Source organism: Pteropus medius, unplaced genomic scaffold (genome assembly GCF_902729225.1).
Source record: "Pteropus medius unplaced genomic scaffold, Ma_sr-lr_union100, whole genome shotgun sequence".
In the NCBI taxonomy this organism is placed as follows: Eukaryota; Metazoa; Chordata; class Mammalia; order Chiroptera; family Pteropodidae; genus Pteropus; species Pteropus medius.
Window position 1 is genome coordinate 13,990,652 of NW_024342467.1, and position 13,896 is coordinate 14,004,547.

Consider the following 13,896-nt stretch of genomic DNA (forward strand, 5'->3'; position numbering starts at 1 on the left):
TGTAGTTGATGGTTTCTGTAGGCACTTTATTCCTCCATTTTCAAAAGCTTGGGCTTGGCCCAACTCTGAGGCTTCCCAATCCTGTTTCTATTACCAATTTAAATCTATGGCTTAAACCTCTACACTGAAAAACCAAATCCATTCCCTTTAAAAAAAAAAAATGAAAGAAAAAAAAACTTCTCAGAAGCCCTAACCATTTTCTGGCTTTCTTTTTTGTGATTGTCTGTTGAAGATTTTGAATGTGCCCCTTAATAAATATATTAAAATTGAAAAAGAAGATGAATCGTGACCAGAATTTTATTTACCAAGTTAGACTAAAAGAAGAAAAAGAAACCGTTAGGAGCCTTGAGAAAGAGGGGGAGAAAAAATAAGAAAGCTACTTATAGCAAAGGAGAATTTATTCTACCAAAAATACGCATGACAATGCATCCTAATGTAATACAAAAATAAAAAGAAAGTGAAAATACAATTATATGATCACTTTCTTGCAGGCCTCATATATTGCTTTCGGTAAATCACATAGAGGATTGTTGAATTAGATTTAAAGCAACTAGAACTCCAAAATAATCTGTAAAAGATGCCTCAGAAACTGGGTCAGGGGAATCACTAAACAGAAACTCTTCAACATTTAGAGGAGGGAAGAGGGTAGGTCAAGAAGAAAATAAAATAAAAAATCAACTCTCAGAATAAAAGAAGGCAAAACCACCTGGTCACAGGGGTTTTTGTTTTGTGATGCTTTGTTTTGCTTTAATGTTTTTAGTAATTCAGATGCTGCAAGTCGATTGTGGTGAGTGTGTCTGTAAAAAAGTCAAAGCTGTCAGCTGAAATATCTACGGGACTGTCGAGGGAACCTGGCAAACTGGGTGAGACTGCATCTGAAAGCTGCAGGCAGGAATCTGTGGAAAAAACGTTAAAGTCCTGCAAAGAGGGGACCTCGAGGGCCTCGGGACTGTCATTGTTTAGGCCAGAGCCACAGTTCTGGCCCATTGTTGACAAGCAGTTAGGAACAGTGGGTGACTGGTGCTGAAAATGTTTCAGATTTTTCTCATTGCTGGTTAAAGGCGAAACTGGGAAACTTTGGGAGTCGCCATTGTGTCCATTGGGAGCCTGCTGCTGAGAGAGGGCATTTTGCTGAAAAGTGTAACCTTCCCTCTCCAGAAGGGCCCCAGAGACGCTGAGGGCTTGCTCAAAGAGCGACTTCTCTTCCTCATCCTCCTCCACTTTCTCAGAGTCTTCCAGGCTTTTAAATTTCCCTTCGCCGTTTTGGTTCTCCTTGCACTGAGTCTGCCTCTTGTGCTTCATCCTCCGGTTCTGAAACCACACTTTCACTTGTCTCTCAGTCAAATCCAGCAGCGCTGCGATTTCCACCCTCCGGGGTCTGCAAAGGTACTTGTTGAAGTGAAATTCTTTCTCCAGCTCCAAAAGCTGCGTGTTGGTGTAAGCAGTTCTCAGGCGCCGGGAGCCCCCTCCGCTGCCATCGGCGATTTCCAGGGATTCTGCGGAAAGGGAAACCAACAAGAGACACACGCACAGTTGGAGGTGGAAGGGTCCGAGCGGGGTTATTCCACTGGAGAATAAATATAGCAGAAAAGATCAACGGCAACAAAATGGCCGCCCCTGGATGCAGTAAAGCTATTGTGCTGCCTTTCCTGGGAGCCCAGCCCGGGGAGACCCCATGTCTTCCACCTCCATCCGATTCCTGCCTGGAGCTCCCCCCAACCTCTTCATCCGGGAGCAAACTTTATATTAGCCACACCACAATTTATAATTAATGCATCAGCTGCTTAGCTGAGCAAGAGCGATCTATCACTCTTCATTACTGTCAAAAAGCCAAACTCTAGGACAACTAGACAAGAGGAGGTCAGTTCCAACTCAAATAAATCATCCCACATTACACAAGTTAGGGAAAGTTTCCCCCCCTCTTCTTAAAAATATATATGTCTCACTGTGGAGTGCAGGATGCCTTTTCTCTGCATCAACCCCACTCCTGAGCCCACAGGGGAAGGGAAGGCAGCCAAGCATCTCTACCTCTCCGCCTTCTCTTCCAGCCCACGCTTCCCTCCCCCCAGAACCACTCTCGGGGCAGCCCCAAAGGGGAAGAGGGTCCCAGGACCTGGGGCCAAGTCTTTGGACTGACCTTTGTGGCTGAGGCAGGCAGGGCCGGTGGCGGCGGCGGCGGCGGCCGAGGCGGGCGGCAGCGCGGTTTTCTTGGCCGCCTTCTTCTCCTTCATCCAGGGGTACTCGGGAGGCTGCAGGGCGCCGGCGGGCACTGGGCTGCCGCGGCTGCCCGCGGGGCTCGGCTTGGGGCGGCCGCCAGCGCCGTGGCGAGGGTGACTGCCTGGGTTCAGGCTGGGAATGGTCTGCTCAAAAGGAGGAGGAATCAGTGTCGAGTGTGAAAGCGTCGAGGTCTTGATTGATGAACTTTGAAATGTATCAGCGACAGGGGGAAAAGATGTCAGGCACTCAGCGAGCGACGGCTGGCTATTGATAAAACCAATCTCTCGCTCAAATTCGTAATTCATGGCCTTCTCCTTGGAGCCCCCTCGGAGAAAAAGTTCCCTCTTCTGGAGGGGCTTTGGGGGGGCGAGGCCCAGGAAAAAGGCGAGTGCGGAGGGGAAAAAAATCTATCATAGAAGATCGCTGCTGGGGTGTTTTTTTTCTAATTCACTGATTACAGCCGTATGGGGACCGCGCTACTATTAAACTATTGAATTCATGGAGACAAGGTTGAAATTGGACCGAATTGGCTGTCACATGATTGCTTCTGCCCAATGACAATTTGGGCTTTAATCAAAAGAAGCCACTGTCTGTTTGATTGATCCAAAAAAGTCGGGAAGGAACGCCTCATTGGGGGCCAGAGAGGCTTTATTTACACTTTTTTCAGAGCAAAAATACATACATATGGGTGTGGGTGAGGATGACCAGGAGTGCGTGGGGGCGAGGGTGTCTGCCTGCCTTCCAAACAGCAAGGACCTGGTGTGTGCGCCTGGGAGTGCGTGTGAGTGTGCGAGTGTGTGCGAGTGAGCTCTGCCGCTGGTCCCGCCGGCGGCTGCCCTCTGCCTCCCCCGCACACTCAGCGCATTGTTTGGGACTGTCGGGAAGACGCCTCGCACCTCACAAATCATTTAAGCACCTCAGTCTGACGCCTGCAGTCATTAACAAAGTAATCCATTAATCTTCAAAGTTTTGACACCCGAGGTCCCCGCATTCCAGCCACATAAGTTCTGCTAAGGCAGGAGGAAGGAGCAGAAGAGAGGAGAGATGAGACAGGGAGAAGTGAGAGAGAGGGGCAGAGGGAAAGAGAGAGAGGGAGGGAGAGAGGAGGGAAAGAGGAGAGAAGAGTCTTTTTATTCCCCTCCCTTTATTTCTTCCCTCCTCTCCAAAACCAGTCTTGGATATCAGACTGACTTCCTCTTATCTTCCTTCCTCTCTGTCTTTCCTTGCTTTTCCTCTCTTTTTTCCCTCTTTCTCCCTCTCCTCCCCTCCCTCTCCCTCTCGTCCACCTCTCCTTCCCACCCCCTACAGGCCCTCGGCCCCCTCCCAAAGCCCAGCTACGAGTTCGCGCCCCGGACCCGGACCCGGCCCATTGTTAGCCGGCTTTTCCACGGCAGCTATTGCGTCTGACTCCAGAGGGAAGCGGAAAACGGGAGGAGGCTCTCAAAGCTTCCCGACCTTCCTGCGCCATCAACTTTTCAAGAGTAGCTGGAGAGAGAGATAGATGCATGTGCCAAGCGAGACAACCACCCCAGGTCCATGTGTCCAAATCCCTGTAGCCAGGGCGGCGGCCAGCCAAAGAAATGCCGACCCGAGCAGGCGTGTGCGACTCCTGGCATTCTGGGTTTCATACCCGTAACGCTCGGGTGCGGTGAGTATTTCTGATTTCCAGGAAGTCTGTTGGAAGTTAACAGCAGGGAGGCAGAAGGCGCTTGTTTCTCTCCTTTTCTTTTTCTTTTCCTCTCCTTCTTCTCTTTGTGGCTCTGCGTGGGGACACATTGGTTCAGATGCAGTGAGTGCTCCCTGGCAGCTACAATCGTCTTCCCTGGTCCTTGGCCACCAGGGATGTTTGCATTCGGGTTCTGTTGTGGAAAACAGAACCGCGGATGAGACAGGGTGACCCCAAGGAGTAATTATAAAGGTTCTCTTTCTCTATTCACTCTCTCTTATTTTCCAGTTCAGAGACTTGAGACTGAGGGCATCTTGGATTGTGCTGGAGGGTTCTAAAGATAATACCTTTAGGTACCAAACAATAACTTTAAAAAATCCACCAAGCCAGAAAGAGGGGAGGAGGCTGAGAGAGAAATCTGAAGGTATCTCTTTTCTTCCAAACCTTGAGGATGATGATTTGCTTTTGCTTCCGTTGAAATGGACCAAGTGATCAGACTCCCCCAGGCCGGCAGGCATTGGTGGCAGGAAAATAAATCATTCTGATGGCCAAGGAGAGAGAGGTTGGTGGAGGAGAAAAACCTACTAGAAAACAAGAAAGGCCGAGCAAAGCGCAAGGATAGATTCCATCTCTGAGACCAGCATCAAAGGGGGCTTGGATTGGAAATTAGATATAAAGTGGCCTCCATTGTAGACTAGCCCAGAGCATCACCTTACAGATAGAGATGCTATTTTGCAAAATGTGAGGTTTTTCAGTTTTCTTGCTTTTATTCCAAACAAAGCTCTGAAGGAAGTCTGGGCGCGATCAATCTTGCTCACCAAAAGCCTTGACAGCTTCTGGCCCTTAAGAACACATTTCAGCTTCGAGCTCTTTCGAAGATCAAATGTGGCCGTGCAAAGAGGAGAGCAGGAAACGCAAGTAAACAAGGAAAACTAGTCTTTTTAAAGGTATTTTTTTGGCAGCACAGAGAGTTATAAGGCTGCTTTTAAGAAAGGTGCTTTGCGGACTCTGGGACGGCAGTTTTGGCATTTGCTTTTACCAGAAAATATTGAGGGGTTAAGGAGAGGGGGAGCTACAGAGAGGGAGCAGCGCTGCCCTCATATCGTGGAGGCTTTGTCAGGGGCTGCGTGGGTGAGAGCTTTCTGCTGTCTCAGCGGCCTTAATTCAAATACCATTTGGAAGAAAACACTTTCCTTTGACTATTCAACACTGAAATCTTCCCCAAACCTATTGAATTCAAGAGATATTTTCATAAGGATTTCTTTTTAATGTCTAGAAAGCTGGGGGGGGTTGATATTTTCTCTTTGAAAGCCAAAATGAATGTGTTGACTAGAAAGATGTGGGAAATCATATTGGAATCTTATTTTAAAATCTACGCCCTGAGGGAAGAAGGAAGTCTCCAAACCAGTCCTCCCCTTAGCTGAAGAGTAGATTTTAGAAAAGGGTTCAAATAGTGGTATCCCTGAAAGATTTTCCTCTGTAAGTGGATAGCTTCCTCTCTCTCTCTCTCTCTCTCTCTCTCTACTCACACACACACACACATTTTTCCACCCCACTGTTCCTTATTTTCCCAAGTAATTTTATGCAATTCTATAAAATTATTACTTAAAAGAAGACTCCTGTGTCTGCTCAGTTCCGATGTGAACGACCAGAAGGGCAGAAGCTCCAGTCCTCACAAAGACTAGCCGTTACATTTCTGAGATGCACCATATTTCAGTGGGAAGATTGGCATGGGATGGGGATTAAATCTACTTCTTCCACAATCCAAACTCTTTAAAAAGAAAAATACATATACCAGGAGCCCCCAGGATAGATATGGGGGAAGCACCTCTGGCTGTGAGAGAAACACCCAGATTTTTACAGCTGCCTGGCTTTGCATCTTCCAAGCCCTTTTCTTTTCCTTAAAATGTGAGGTTTCCTAAAAGTAGCTCCTGCAGACCCAGCAGATATCCAGAAATGGCTCCAATGCCCGTTTCTAAAGATCTGAAGGAGCTTCCCAGAGGACGATAGGGGCCATGAAGATGGATATTTTGGATTGCAAACAAAATGGCGACATTTTCCACCTCTGCCTCAGAAACATATAATCCAGGGACAAGGGGTATTTATTTCTCACATCGGATGCTCCTGATCCCCAGACGCAGGTGGTTCCTCACTTCCAGCTTTGAGGGGGGATGCTGATGTGGATGCAGTTCTGACATTTGTACTTTCTGAATTTGGTTCCTTCTCTGAGCAATTCTTTAATCTGAAGATGAAAATATTTCCCTTTCCTATGCCTGCCTTTGCCTCTTACCAGCCAGCTAGTAGGCAGCCCAATCTGAGATTCAGGAGTAGAAATGTAATGTTTAGCTCTGGCAGCATCAAATGAAAGAAGTACTTATAAAATTGCATTTTTATTAGAAAGATATTAATCTTCTTTCTCTCTCTCCCTCCCCTTGGGACCATGAAAGGAAGCTGGGGAGGGAAGAAGGAGAAGAAATAAATCCAAAGAATGCCAATCCTAAATTCCGGGAGGAAGCCCAAGCTGGGACTCCAGCAGTCCAAGGAAGAGCTGAGGGAGGCTCCTCGGAGCTCAGCCCTTCTTGTGCTGGAGACCTGGCTGAGCCTCTCGGTTTCTTTCCAGCCCCCTCTCTCCCAGTAGCGATTTTAGAAGCGATTCTTTTCTCCTGGCTTGGTAAAGGACCGGCGAAGCATCTGCAGAGTCTGATTGCTTCTAGAAAGTGTTCGGCATCCTCCGCGCGGCTAGCGATTCTCTGGGTTAAGGCGTTGGCTGGTCCGCTTTGACCGGAGCAAGGTGGTGGACGAAAAGATAGCCCTGCCTTAATCCCTGGCGGCGGGCCGCCCCGGCACCTGTGCGCCCCCCGCCGAGCCTTGTGCCTCCCGCTGCCTTTGTTTCTCCCTCACTCAGTTCTCCGCAGCCCCTGGGCTCACCGCGGGCCTCCATGGCAGCTGGGAACCAGGCAGCGTAGCGCACTGGCCGCTCGGCGTCTCCAAAGCTGCGGCCGCCAGGAGCTCCTGCTGCCTTCCCGAGAATTCGCCGTGCTCGAGGGCGAGCCGCCAGGCCAGGCCCCAGCTGGAGCTGCAGGGTGGCCTGTGGCCTGCTCAGCCAGTTCGCCTCCGCCTCAGTTCCACGCAGACCCCCATCTTCGGCCAAAGAACCCCTTCTGAACGCGGATATTATTCAGAATAAAAACTTTATTTTGTTTTGTTTCTCAGAGTGTGAGCAGCAAGGAATGTAGAACTCTCAGAACAAATCTAATATTTTTCCCGTTTACAGATTTTCTTCAGTCTCGCCGGATGTTACAAACTTAAATCACTGTTTTCGAAAGCTGGATCCTCTCTGGTATTATTGCATCATTACCGTTTTTATAAAGGAATTACATTTCCCTTTCAAATAAAAAAATTTCCTATATACGCCAATACACTATTGAACAAAAGGCTCAAGAAACCTTCTGAACAATCAGGGTACAGAATTTCTTTAATATAAATACGAACGGATGGGGATAAATAATATTTAAAACTTAGATTATTCAATGCTTGCAAAAAAAATATAAATAAATCTGACTGTTCACCAGCATACACACACGGAAAGACGTACACTTAGTCATCCTTGCACAGGGAGCCCCTGTTTCAAAGCGCCTTTGATTTTTTTTTTTCTCGCTCTTTACAAGAAGTGCAATTAAAAAAACTCAAATTAAAAAAAAAGTAATTGCTTCCCCTCGGGAGCCATAATGTACGAACAAATTCACATTGAAGAACTCGGCTAGAAAATTTGTTCATATACCCTGTTTCTGATCAAAGAGTAGAGAAGGGAAAGGGTGCAGGGCCAGCGGCCGAGCAAGAGGAGGGAGGAGATAAATATCGCTACTGATACTGACAGCCATTCCAGCAACCAAGATTGCTACGTCACATAAACTATAAAAACGCGTTACCAAAGAAAACAAAACGGGGTGTGGGAGGGTGGTAGGACGGCAGAGGAGACAGAAAAGGGAGGGGCAGGGCAGGAAAATCTTAAAACAAAAAAAGCAAACGAAGACAACGACGAAAGGTGGGGGGAGGGGGACTCTCCTGGCGCACAGCCCCGAGCCCACTATCACAGGTGGGTGAGCTTGGGGGCTTCCTGAATTCTTCCCTGAGAAGGATGGTGGGCGGTAAGGTCCGTGTAGGTGGGGTGCGGCTCCCCTGGACCGGGCCCATGATGGTGACCGCTGCCCAGTGGCCCAGCACCTCCATAGTCCATGGCCGAGGTGGCGTGGGGGAGGTGAGTTAGGCCAAAGAGGGCCGGCCCAGAGTTGCTCATAGGCTCCACATAGCTGCCCCCCACGAAGACGGGGCTTCCCTGTAGGTGTGGGGTCCCATAGCTGCCGTTGCCCTGCAGGCCATGCCCGTGAGGGTCATAGTCGGGTGTGCCCCCTGCGCCTGCCCCGCCTGCTGTGTAGCGCTTCTGTGGGGGCGGTGGAGGTGCGCAGCTGGGTAGGGGTGCAGGGTAGGAGGCAGGGGGCAGACCGTAGGCACCCTGGGGGGGCTTGGAGAAAGGCGGGGGCGACTGGGGCTCATAGGGGACACTGTTGACCAGTGAATGCATAGAGTTCAGATAGCCGCCAGCGCCAGGGGGCACGGGGCTGCGACTTGGGGACTGGCCCCCTGATGATGTCAGCATGCCCTTGCCCTTCTGATCCTTCTTGTATTTCATGCGGCGATTCTGGAACCAGATCTTGATCTGGCGCTCGGTTAGGTTCAGCAGGTTGGCCATCTCCACCCGGCGCGGCCGGCACAGGTAGCGGTTGAAGTGGAACTCCTTCTCCAGCTCCACCAGCTGCGCGCTCGTGTAGGCCGTGCGCGCCCGCTTGGAGGACGCCTGCCCAGGCGGACTCTTGTCGCCAGCGCAGCTCTCCCCTACCAGGACAGAAGAGAGAGGAAAAGGGGCGTCAAGGGCTGCCTGCAGCCCCGCCCAGCCCCTGGCCCAGCCAAGCCCCTCCTTGCTCCAGGCCCCAAAGAGCCCTCCATTTGTCAGGGCCTAGAAAGGGGGAGGAGGATCTAGGTGCTGTCCTCTGTCCTGGTGGGGAAACAGTGCCAGTAGTTGGGAAGCCAGCCTCTCATTCAATCAAATTGCATATCATAGGCCTCTCCAAGGAAATAAAGGACAGAAAAGCAGAACCTTTAGTTCACCTTCCTGGTCTGTATTTCCCTCCTGGAGCTATTCATTCTCTGACTCATTTATTGATCCTCCAGGCCTATCAGACTACAAGCTTCCTATGGGCAAGTCTTACTATCTCTTCGCTTCACAGTAACTGGAATGTGGGCCACCTAATATATACTCAATAAAACTTTCACTCTTTGTGTGAAGGATTGGACAGCTGCCTCAATTGATCACTTATTTAGTCTCCCCAGTGGAAGTGGGTGGCGTGGAAGGTCTTCTTTATCCAAAGGAACAGATCCCATCGAAAGTATCCATTTCTGGTGGGGTGGCCCAGGTCTCTGACGCTGGGTCCTATTAATTAGGGTTCTCCATGTCATCGAGCAGCCTGTCCTAGCTTTGTCCACTAATCTTGTGCCATTCTGTCCTCACTGGCCCCCCAAACCCTGGCTTAGGAAGGTGCCAGATGCTCAGGCTCAGAACAGAGCATTAGCAACTGGAGAAGGCAGGGGCAAAGATAACCAAGATACTGGGAAGCCCAAACTCCAGGGCCTAGCCTCCACTGGAGTCTGGTTCCAGGAGGCCCATGTGTTTCCTATTAGGATGACAAGTCCCAATGCCCTACCTCCAGGAGATCCCTGGATGCCTTCAATTTACTAAGTCTGAGTAGGGCCTTCCCAGAGGTAAGGCAGCCACTCCATTTGCTGGAACAAAAATTAAAAATAGGCTCCGGTTATAAGCAAAGCATTGATTCTGACTTGGAGGGCGATTAGGGCTGCCACATTTCAATGTGGGGGTGTCACAATTTCATGAGAAATGTGGAGTTGTGCTAAAAAGAAGGTGGGGCTCAGGTTTGTTCTGCCCAAAGGTCGGAACTCCAAGTGTGGAACGAGAAGGGATTCAAACTCACTAGGCCCCACTTGCTCTTGGGGAAGTCCAGAGAGATTTCCATCAGGTTTCTCTCTCTGGGTTTTCCCAGGCACAGAGTCCTGTCACCTCCCTAGTTGCAAAGACTCTGGAAACCTTTGTAGGGTAGAAAGAGGAGGAGCAGTGAATTCTTGGAAATGTTCCAGAGTTCCCAGACCGTGCTGGATGTGGCTAGAGGTGGCTGGAGGTGGCTTGGGGGACAGGGAGCCGTGCCAGAGGACCCTCCTCCAGAAGGCACCCCTTTACCTGAGCTGGAGCCGCTGGTTTTCTGCTTTGTGTTCTGCCGAGACTCCTTCATCCAGGGAAAGATTTGTTTGGCCACAGTGGGAGAATTGAGCAGGGGGCTCTTGGCCGAGCTGGCGGGAGTGGGGTTGCTGCTGGCATTCTGAGGTGGGGAGACCGAAGAGGGGGGCGGGAGTGCGGCAGGAGCTGGTGCTGGGGGCTGCGGTGTTGGTTGAGGCTGCTGGGGGGCAGGGGGCGCGGCCTGGGGCGGCGGTGGGGCCAAGGGCGGCTCGCCCAGACCTGGAGGCTGGCTGGGCGGGCCGCTCAGGGTGTGCAGACATGCCTCGCTCAGCTCGAGCGCCTTGGGGTGGCCCCCAGCGCTGGCCGGTGACTGGAGTGAACAGGCAGGTCGGTGGTACTCGCCGTCAGCGCCCAGTGCTGCAGACGCCGGGTACGGCTGCTGGCTGGCATTATAAGCGAACCCGTTGGCTGCCTGGTAGGGGTAGCCACCGTAGATCGCCGAGCTGTCGTAGTAAGTCGCTTTTTGCATCGCGTTGTTTCACGATCTTGATCGCACACTCTGACAGGGGCTTGACACCCGTGAGGGCGCACATTGGCACGCCCCCTCGGTCACGTGACGCTCCGCCGCCAATGGCCGCCCTGCGCAGACCTGGGGGGGGGCGAGAATCGCAGCGCGGTGAGGGCTCCGCGCAAATCCATCTTACTCTCAATAGCTAAGTGACATGAAAGCCATAAAAGAAAAAGTGGTCAGCAATATTTAGCAGCACGACTTGGCCCCGGGCGCAGAGAGCCGCACTATAAAAAGCCGCTGGAATTTACTGGCGGCTACAAATATTTGCTTAACTTGCGTCTGGAGTTGGAGGGTTTTCCGGGGAGAGAGAAGAGTGAGTGAGGGCTGGAAGCCGGGTTTCGGGAGCTGGAGTCCAAAAGAAGAAAGGCTTGATGGGCTAGAAAGGAACTGGGTTAGAATCCTTTTCCAGGGAAGAAGAAACTCGGGGCGTCCCTTCGTTCTCTGCTCCTTGGCCTTGTCCAGCGGAGCCCCTCGACTCCTTCCCTCTGTAGATTTTGGGGAAGGAGTAAGGAGGCACGAGAGGAGTTTGAGTCGCCAATTTTCCCTCCAATCCTCGCTTTAGGACTGACATTTTCCAAAAGAGCCCCAACACGGGTTAACTTCCCATTCAGCCCTGTCTTGCACCTTCCAGAACTCAAGAGAGGTATGCACTAAATTTTTTTTCAGGCAGTTGCCCTACTCAACCCTACTGGATTTCAGAAGCTAAGCTTGTGAGGCAGTTAGTCTACCCTCGTGCAGGGATATGACCCACTTCCTCCAAATGAGCCCCTTGTGGCTAAGAAAATGAGAGAAAACTTTAGATGGAACATCCTGTGTGGGGAGGGACCAACAATAACACCCACTCCAGCAAGCTAAACTCAAATCTTGGACAGCTTTTCTACTCCTCTCCTTTTCCTACTTCCCAGCATGTCCCAGCAAGCCACTCCCACCACTTCTCCCCTGTTACAAAAGGTCTCCAGACCCTCCTGCCTTGGACTTTCTGAGGTGCTGTTATTCAGGACAACTATCAAATTCTACCTGCTAAAACTTGATGGATTAGGGCGGGGGGAAACCCACCAGGAACCTGAAAAACCAGCGTTCATCTCCATGACCACGGCTTGAACTCTCCTTCCAACTTAACGATAATAGGTTCTGTCTTAGAAACTGCTATGTAATTTGATGTATGGGGGTCATTTGGCTCCGGACGAGGGATGGAAGCACAAGCCATAAAATCCTGCCAGAGTTCCCTGATCTTTGTGTGCTGTTGTTGTTGATATTTGTTACTTGGCCTATTTACCTGCTTCAGAAACACCAAGTAAAGGGCAACCCTGAAAATCTAAAAAGCAATGAAAATCCTTCTCAACCCTTTTTTATTTAGAAAGCAGTTTTCAGAAGTGAAATCTATGTTTTATTTTTGTTTTCAGCCTTTGCATGGTCAATCTCTGGTTCTGCTCAGAAAAGTTCCATATGAGTTTATATATTCTCGCACACTCAGAATGTTAGTCTCTCTGATCCTTTAACAAAATTCCAGTGGCAAATCCATGAAAGAAATGGTTTACGCTTTGCACCCCAACTATATGTTTGAGTCCTGGAGTTACTCAATTTTTCCAGAAATAGCAGACACTTTGTTAACTAGAAAAAAATAATAAGCATCTATCAGTGGATGATTATACTGTAATTTTGTTTTTAATAATGGACTCCTTTGGATTTCATTATTAAACCAACAATCTGACCAACATCTGGAAAACAAGCACAATTAATTTTCCAGAACTCCAATTAAAAATTACAGCATCCCTTATCCGGAGTTATTGTGCATGATCTTGAGTCCTGGAGTATTGTTTCTATTTTGGATATAGATAGGAAGCTACGGATATCATGATCGAAAGTAAATAAAGGATAAAATAAAATTTAAAACTGAATAGCATTTTAATATCCCAGTTTCTGTTCTTTCACTGAAAACAGCTCCTATTACATTTGGCGGTGTTAATATCTACCATTACAAATTTTTAAGATACTATAGGCTTGTTTAAAATAAAATGTCAGGTTAAGAAAATGACTCCAGACACTTGAACAGCAAGATATTAGATAAAACAAAATTAAGCTGATTTTGAACACGCCATATTTCAAGTGACTTGCTAATCCATTATCACAAGCTACACCAGCCTGCTGTTTACCTAAGTCTTTTCATCAAGTTGTGCATTATCTCGTTAAATCACAAAAGTACCTTTAAAAGTCAACCAGCAAACAACAACCCCCATAAACTTAAAATATGAATTCACTTGGAAGATCCCACCAAAGTGCATCCTATTGTCTGAGGTCAGCATATAACCACCTTGGGGCCCACACAATCCCCCCAACCCAAAGTTTGCAACCTAGTAAAGAAGTTGGAGATTTGCCAGCCAGGAAACTTTGCTTTGCACCCCTAAGCAAGGGCCTGAGGTGGGAGAAAATTCCTCTGAAAAGATGCGTTTCTGGACAATAACCCCCAGGTGCAAGAGCTGAGAGAGAGTTGAGGAGGCTAAATTGAGTGCAAGAAGCAAGCTCTATTGTCTCTGGAAGATCTGCCCAAATTCAAGCTTCTTCCTTCAGACGCCGTTCTCTCTTTCCACTCCCGCCCCTTCCTCAGCCTGCCTTCACCCTGAGTTTAAGCGGGAACATAGGGTAAGAGCCCCCGCGTCCCCTGCCCACCCCTCCTGCCCTCCCCAACCCAGAAAAGTTGCGGCTGGGCTAGGGGAGAGGGAAGAGGTGGGGGCGGGGATGGGAAAGCGGCCTGAACTCGAAGTGTAAGGGTATCAGTCACTGCCGGGAAGGAAGCTCCAGCTTGTGAACTCTTCTTGAACCGAGATTTAAGTCTGCGGCCATAAATCACCGAGACGTAAACTCCGCCATTCAGCGCTGGGAGCGGCGGGATGTGGCCCTGCTTACCTTAACTTCTGATGAGCGCTGCAAGCGCTGGCTCGGGCTCCGGCCCCCGGCCCGGCTCCGCGGCCCGGCCGGGTCCCCTCAGCGCAGGATGGGCACCGACCCTCAGCATCAGCCGAGACGGCAGGCGGGAGGGAGACCCCGAGGCCCGCACACCAGCGGTGCAGAGCGTGGCCGCCTGGCTGCTCCGGCACGGCTCGCCCAAGGCGAACTGGGGCGGCTTGGACCCCCCCTCCC

The 13,896-nt window shown here is 49.9% G+C and overlaps 2 protein-coding genes across 10 annotated transcripts in view; both read right to left on the reverse strand.

Moving 5' to 3' along the window:
* Window positions 1-279: 279 nt before the first annotated feature.
* Window positions 280-3,336, reverse strand: HOXA2 (homeobox A2). The gene is made up of 2 exons (XM_039862606.1): window positions 2,138-3,336; window positions 280-1,496 (listed from the first exon to the last, which is right to left on the reverse strand). Exons 1-2 carry the CDS (start codon window positions 2,520-2,522, stop codon window positions 757-759), a joined length of 1,125 nt encoding a protein of 374 aa, XP_039718540.1. The 5' UTR covers window positions 2,523-3,336; the 3' UTR covers window positions 280-756.
* A 3,721-nt stretch (window positions 3,337-7,057) lies between these two features.
* Window positions 7,058-13,896, reverse strand: part of HOXA3 (homeobox A3) — a 19,471-nt gene continuing 12,632 nt past the window's right edge. For 8 of the 9 annotated variants that reach the window (XM_039862600.1, XM_039862598.1, XM_039862593.1 and 5 more), the window contains 2 exons: window positions 10,191-10,836; window positions 7,058-8,776 (listed from right to left, as the gene is read on the reverse strand). In XM_039862600.1, coding sequence (XP_039718534.1) covers window positions 7,974-8,776; window positions 10,191-10,716 — 1,329 coding nt within the window. In that variant the 5' untranslated portion in view covers window positions 10,717-10,836 and the 3' untranslated portion in view covers window positions 7,058-7,973. Of the gene's footprint in view, window positions 8,777-10,190; window positions 10,837-13,662; window positions 13,891-13,896 lie in introns of those variants that run through there. The other variant, XM_039862599.1, reaches the window with a different exon arrangement.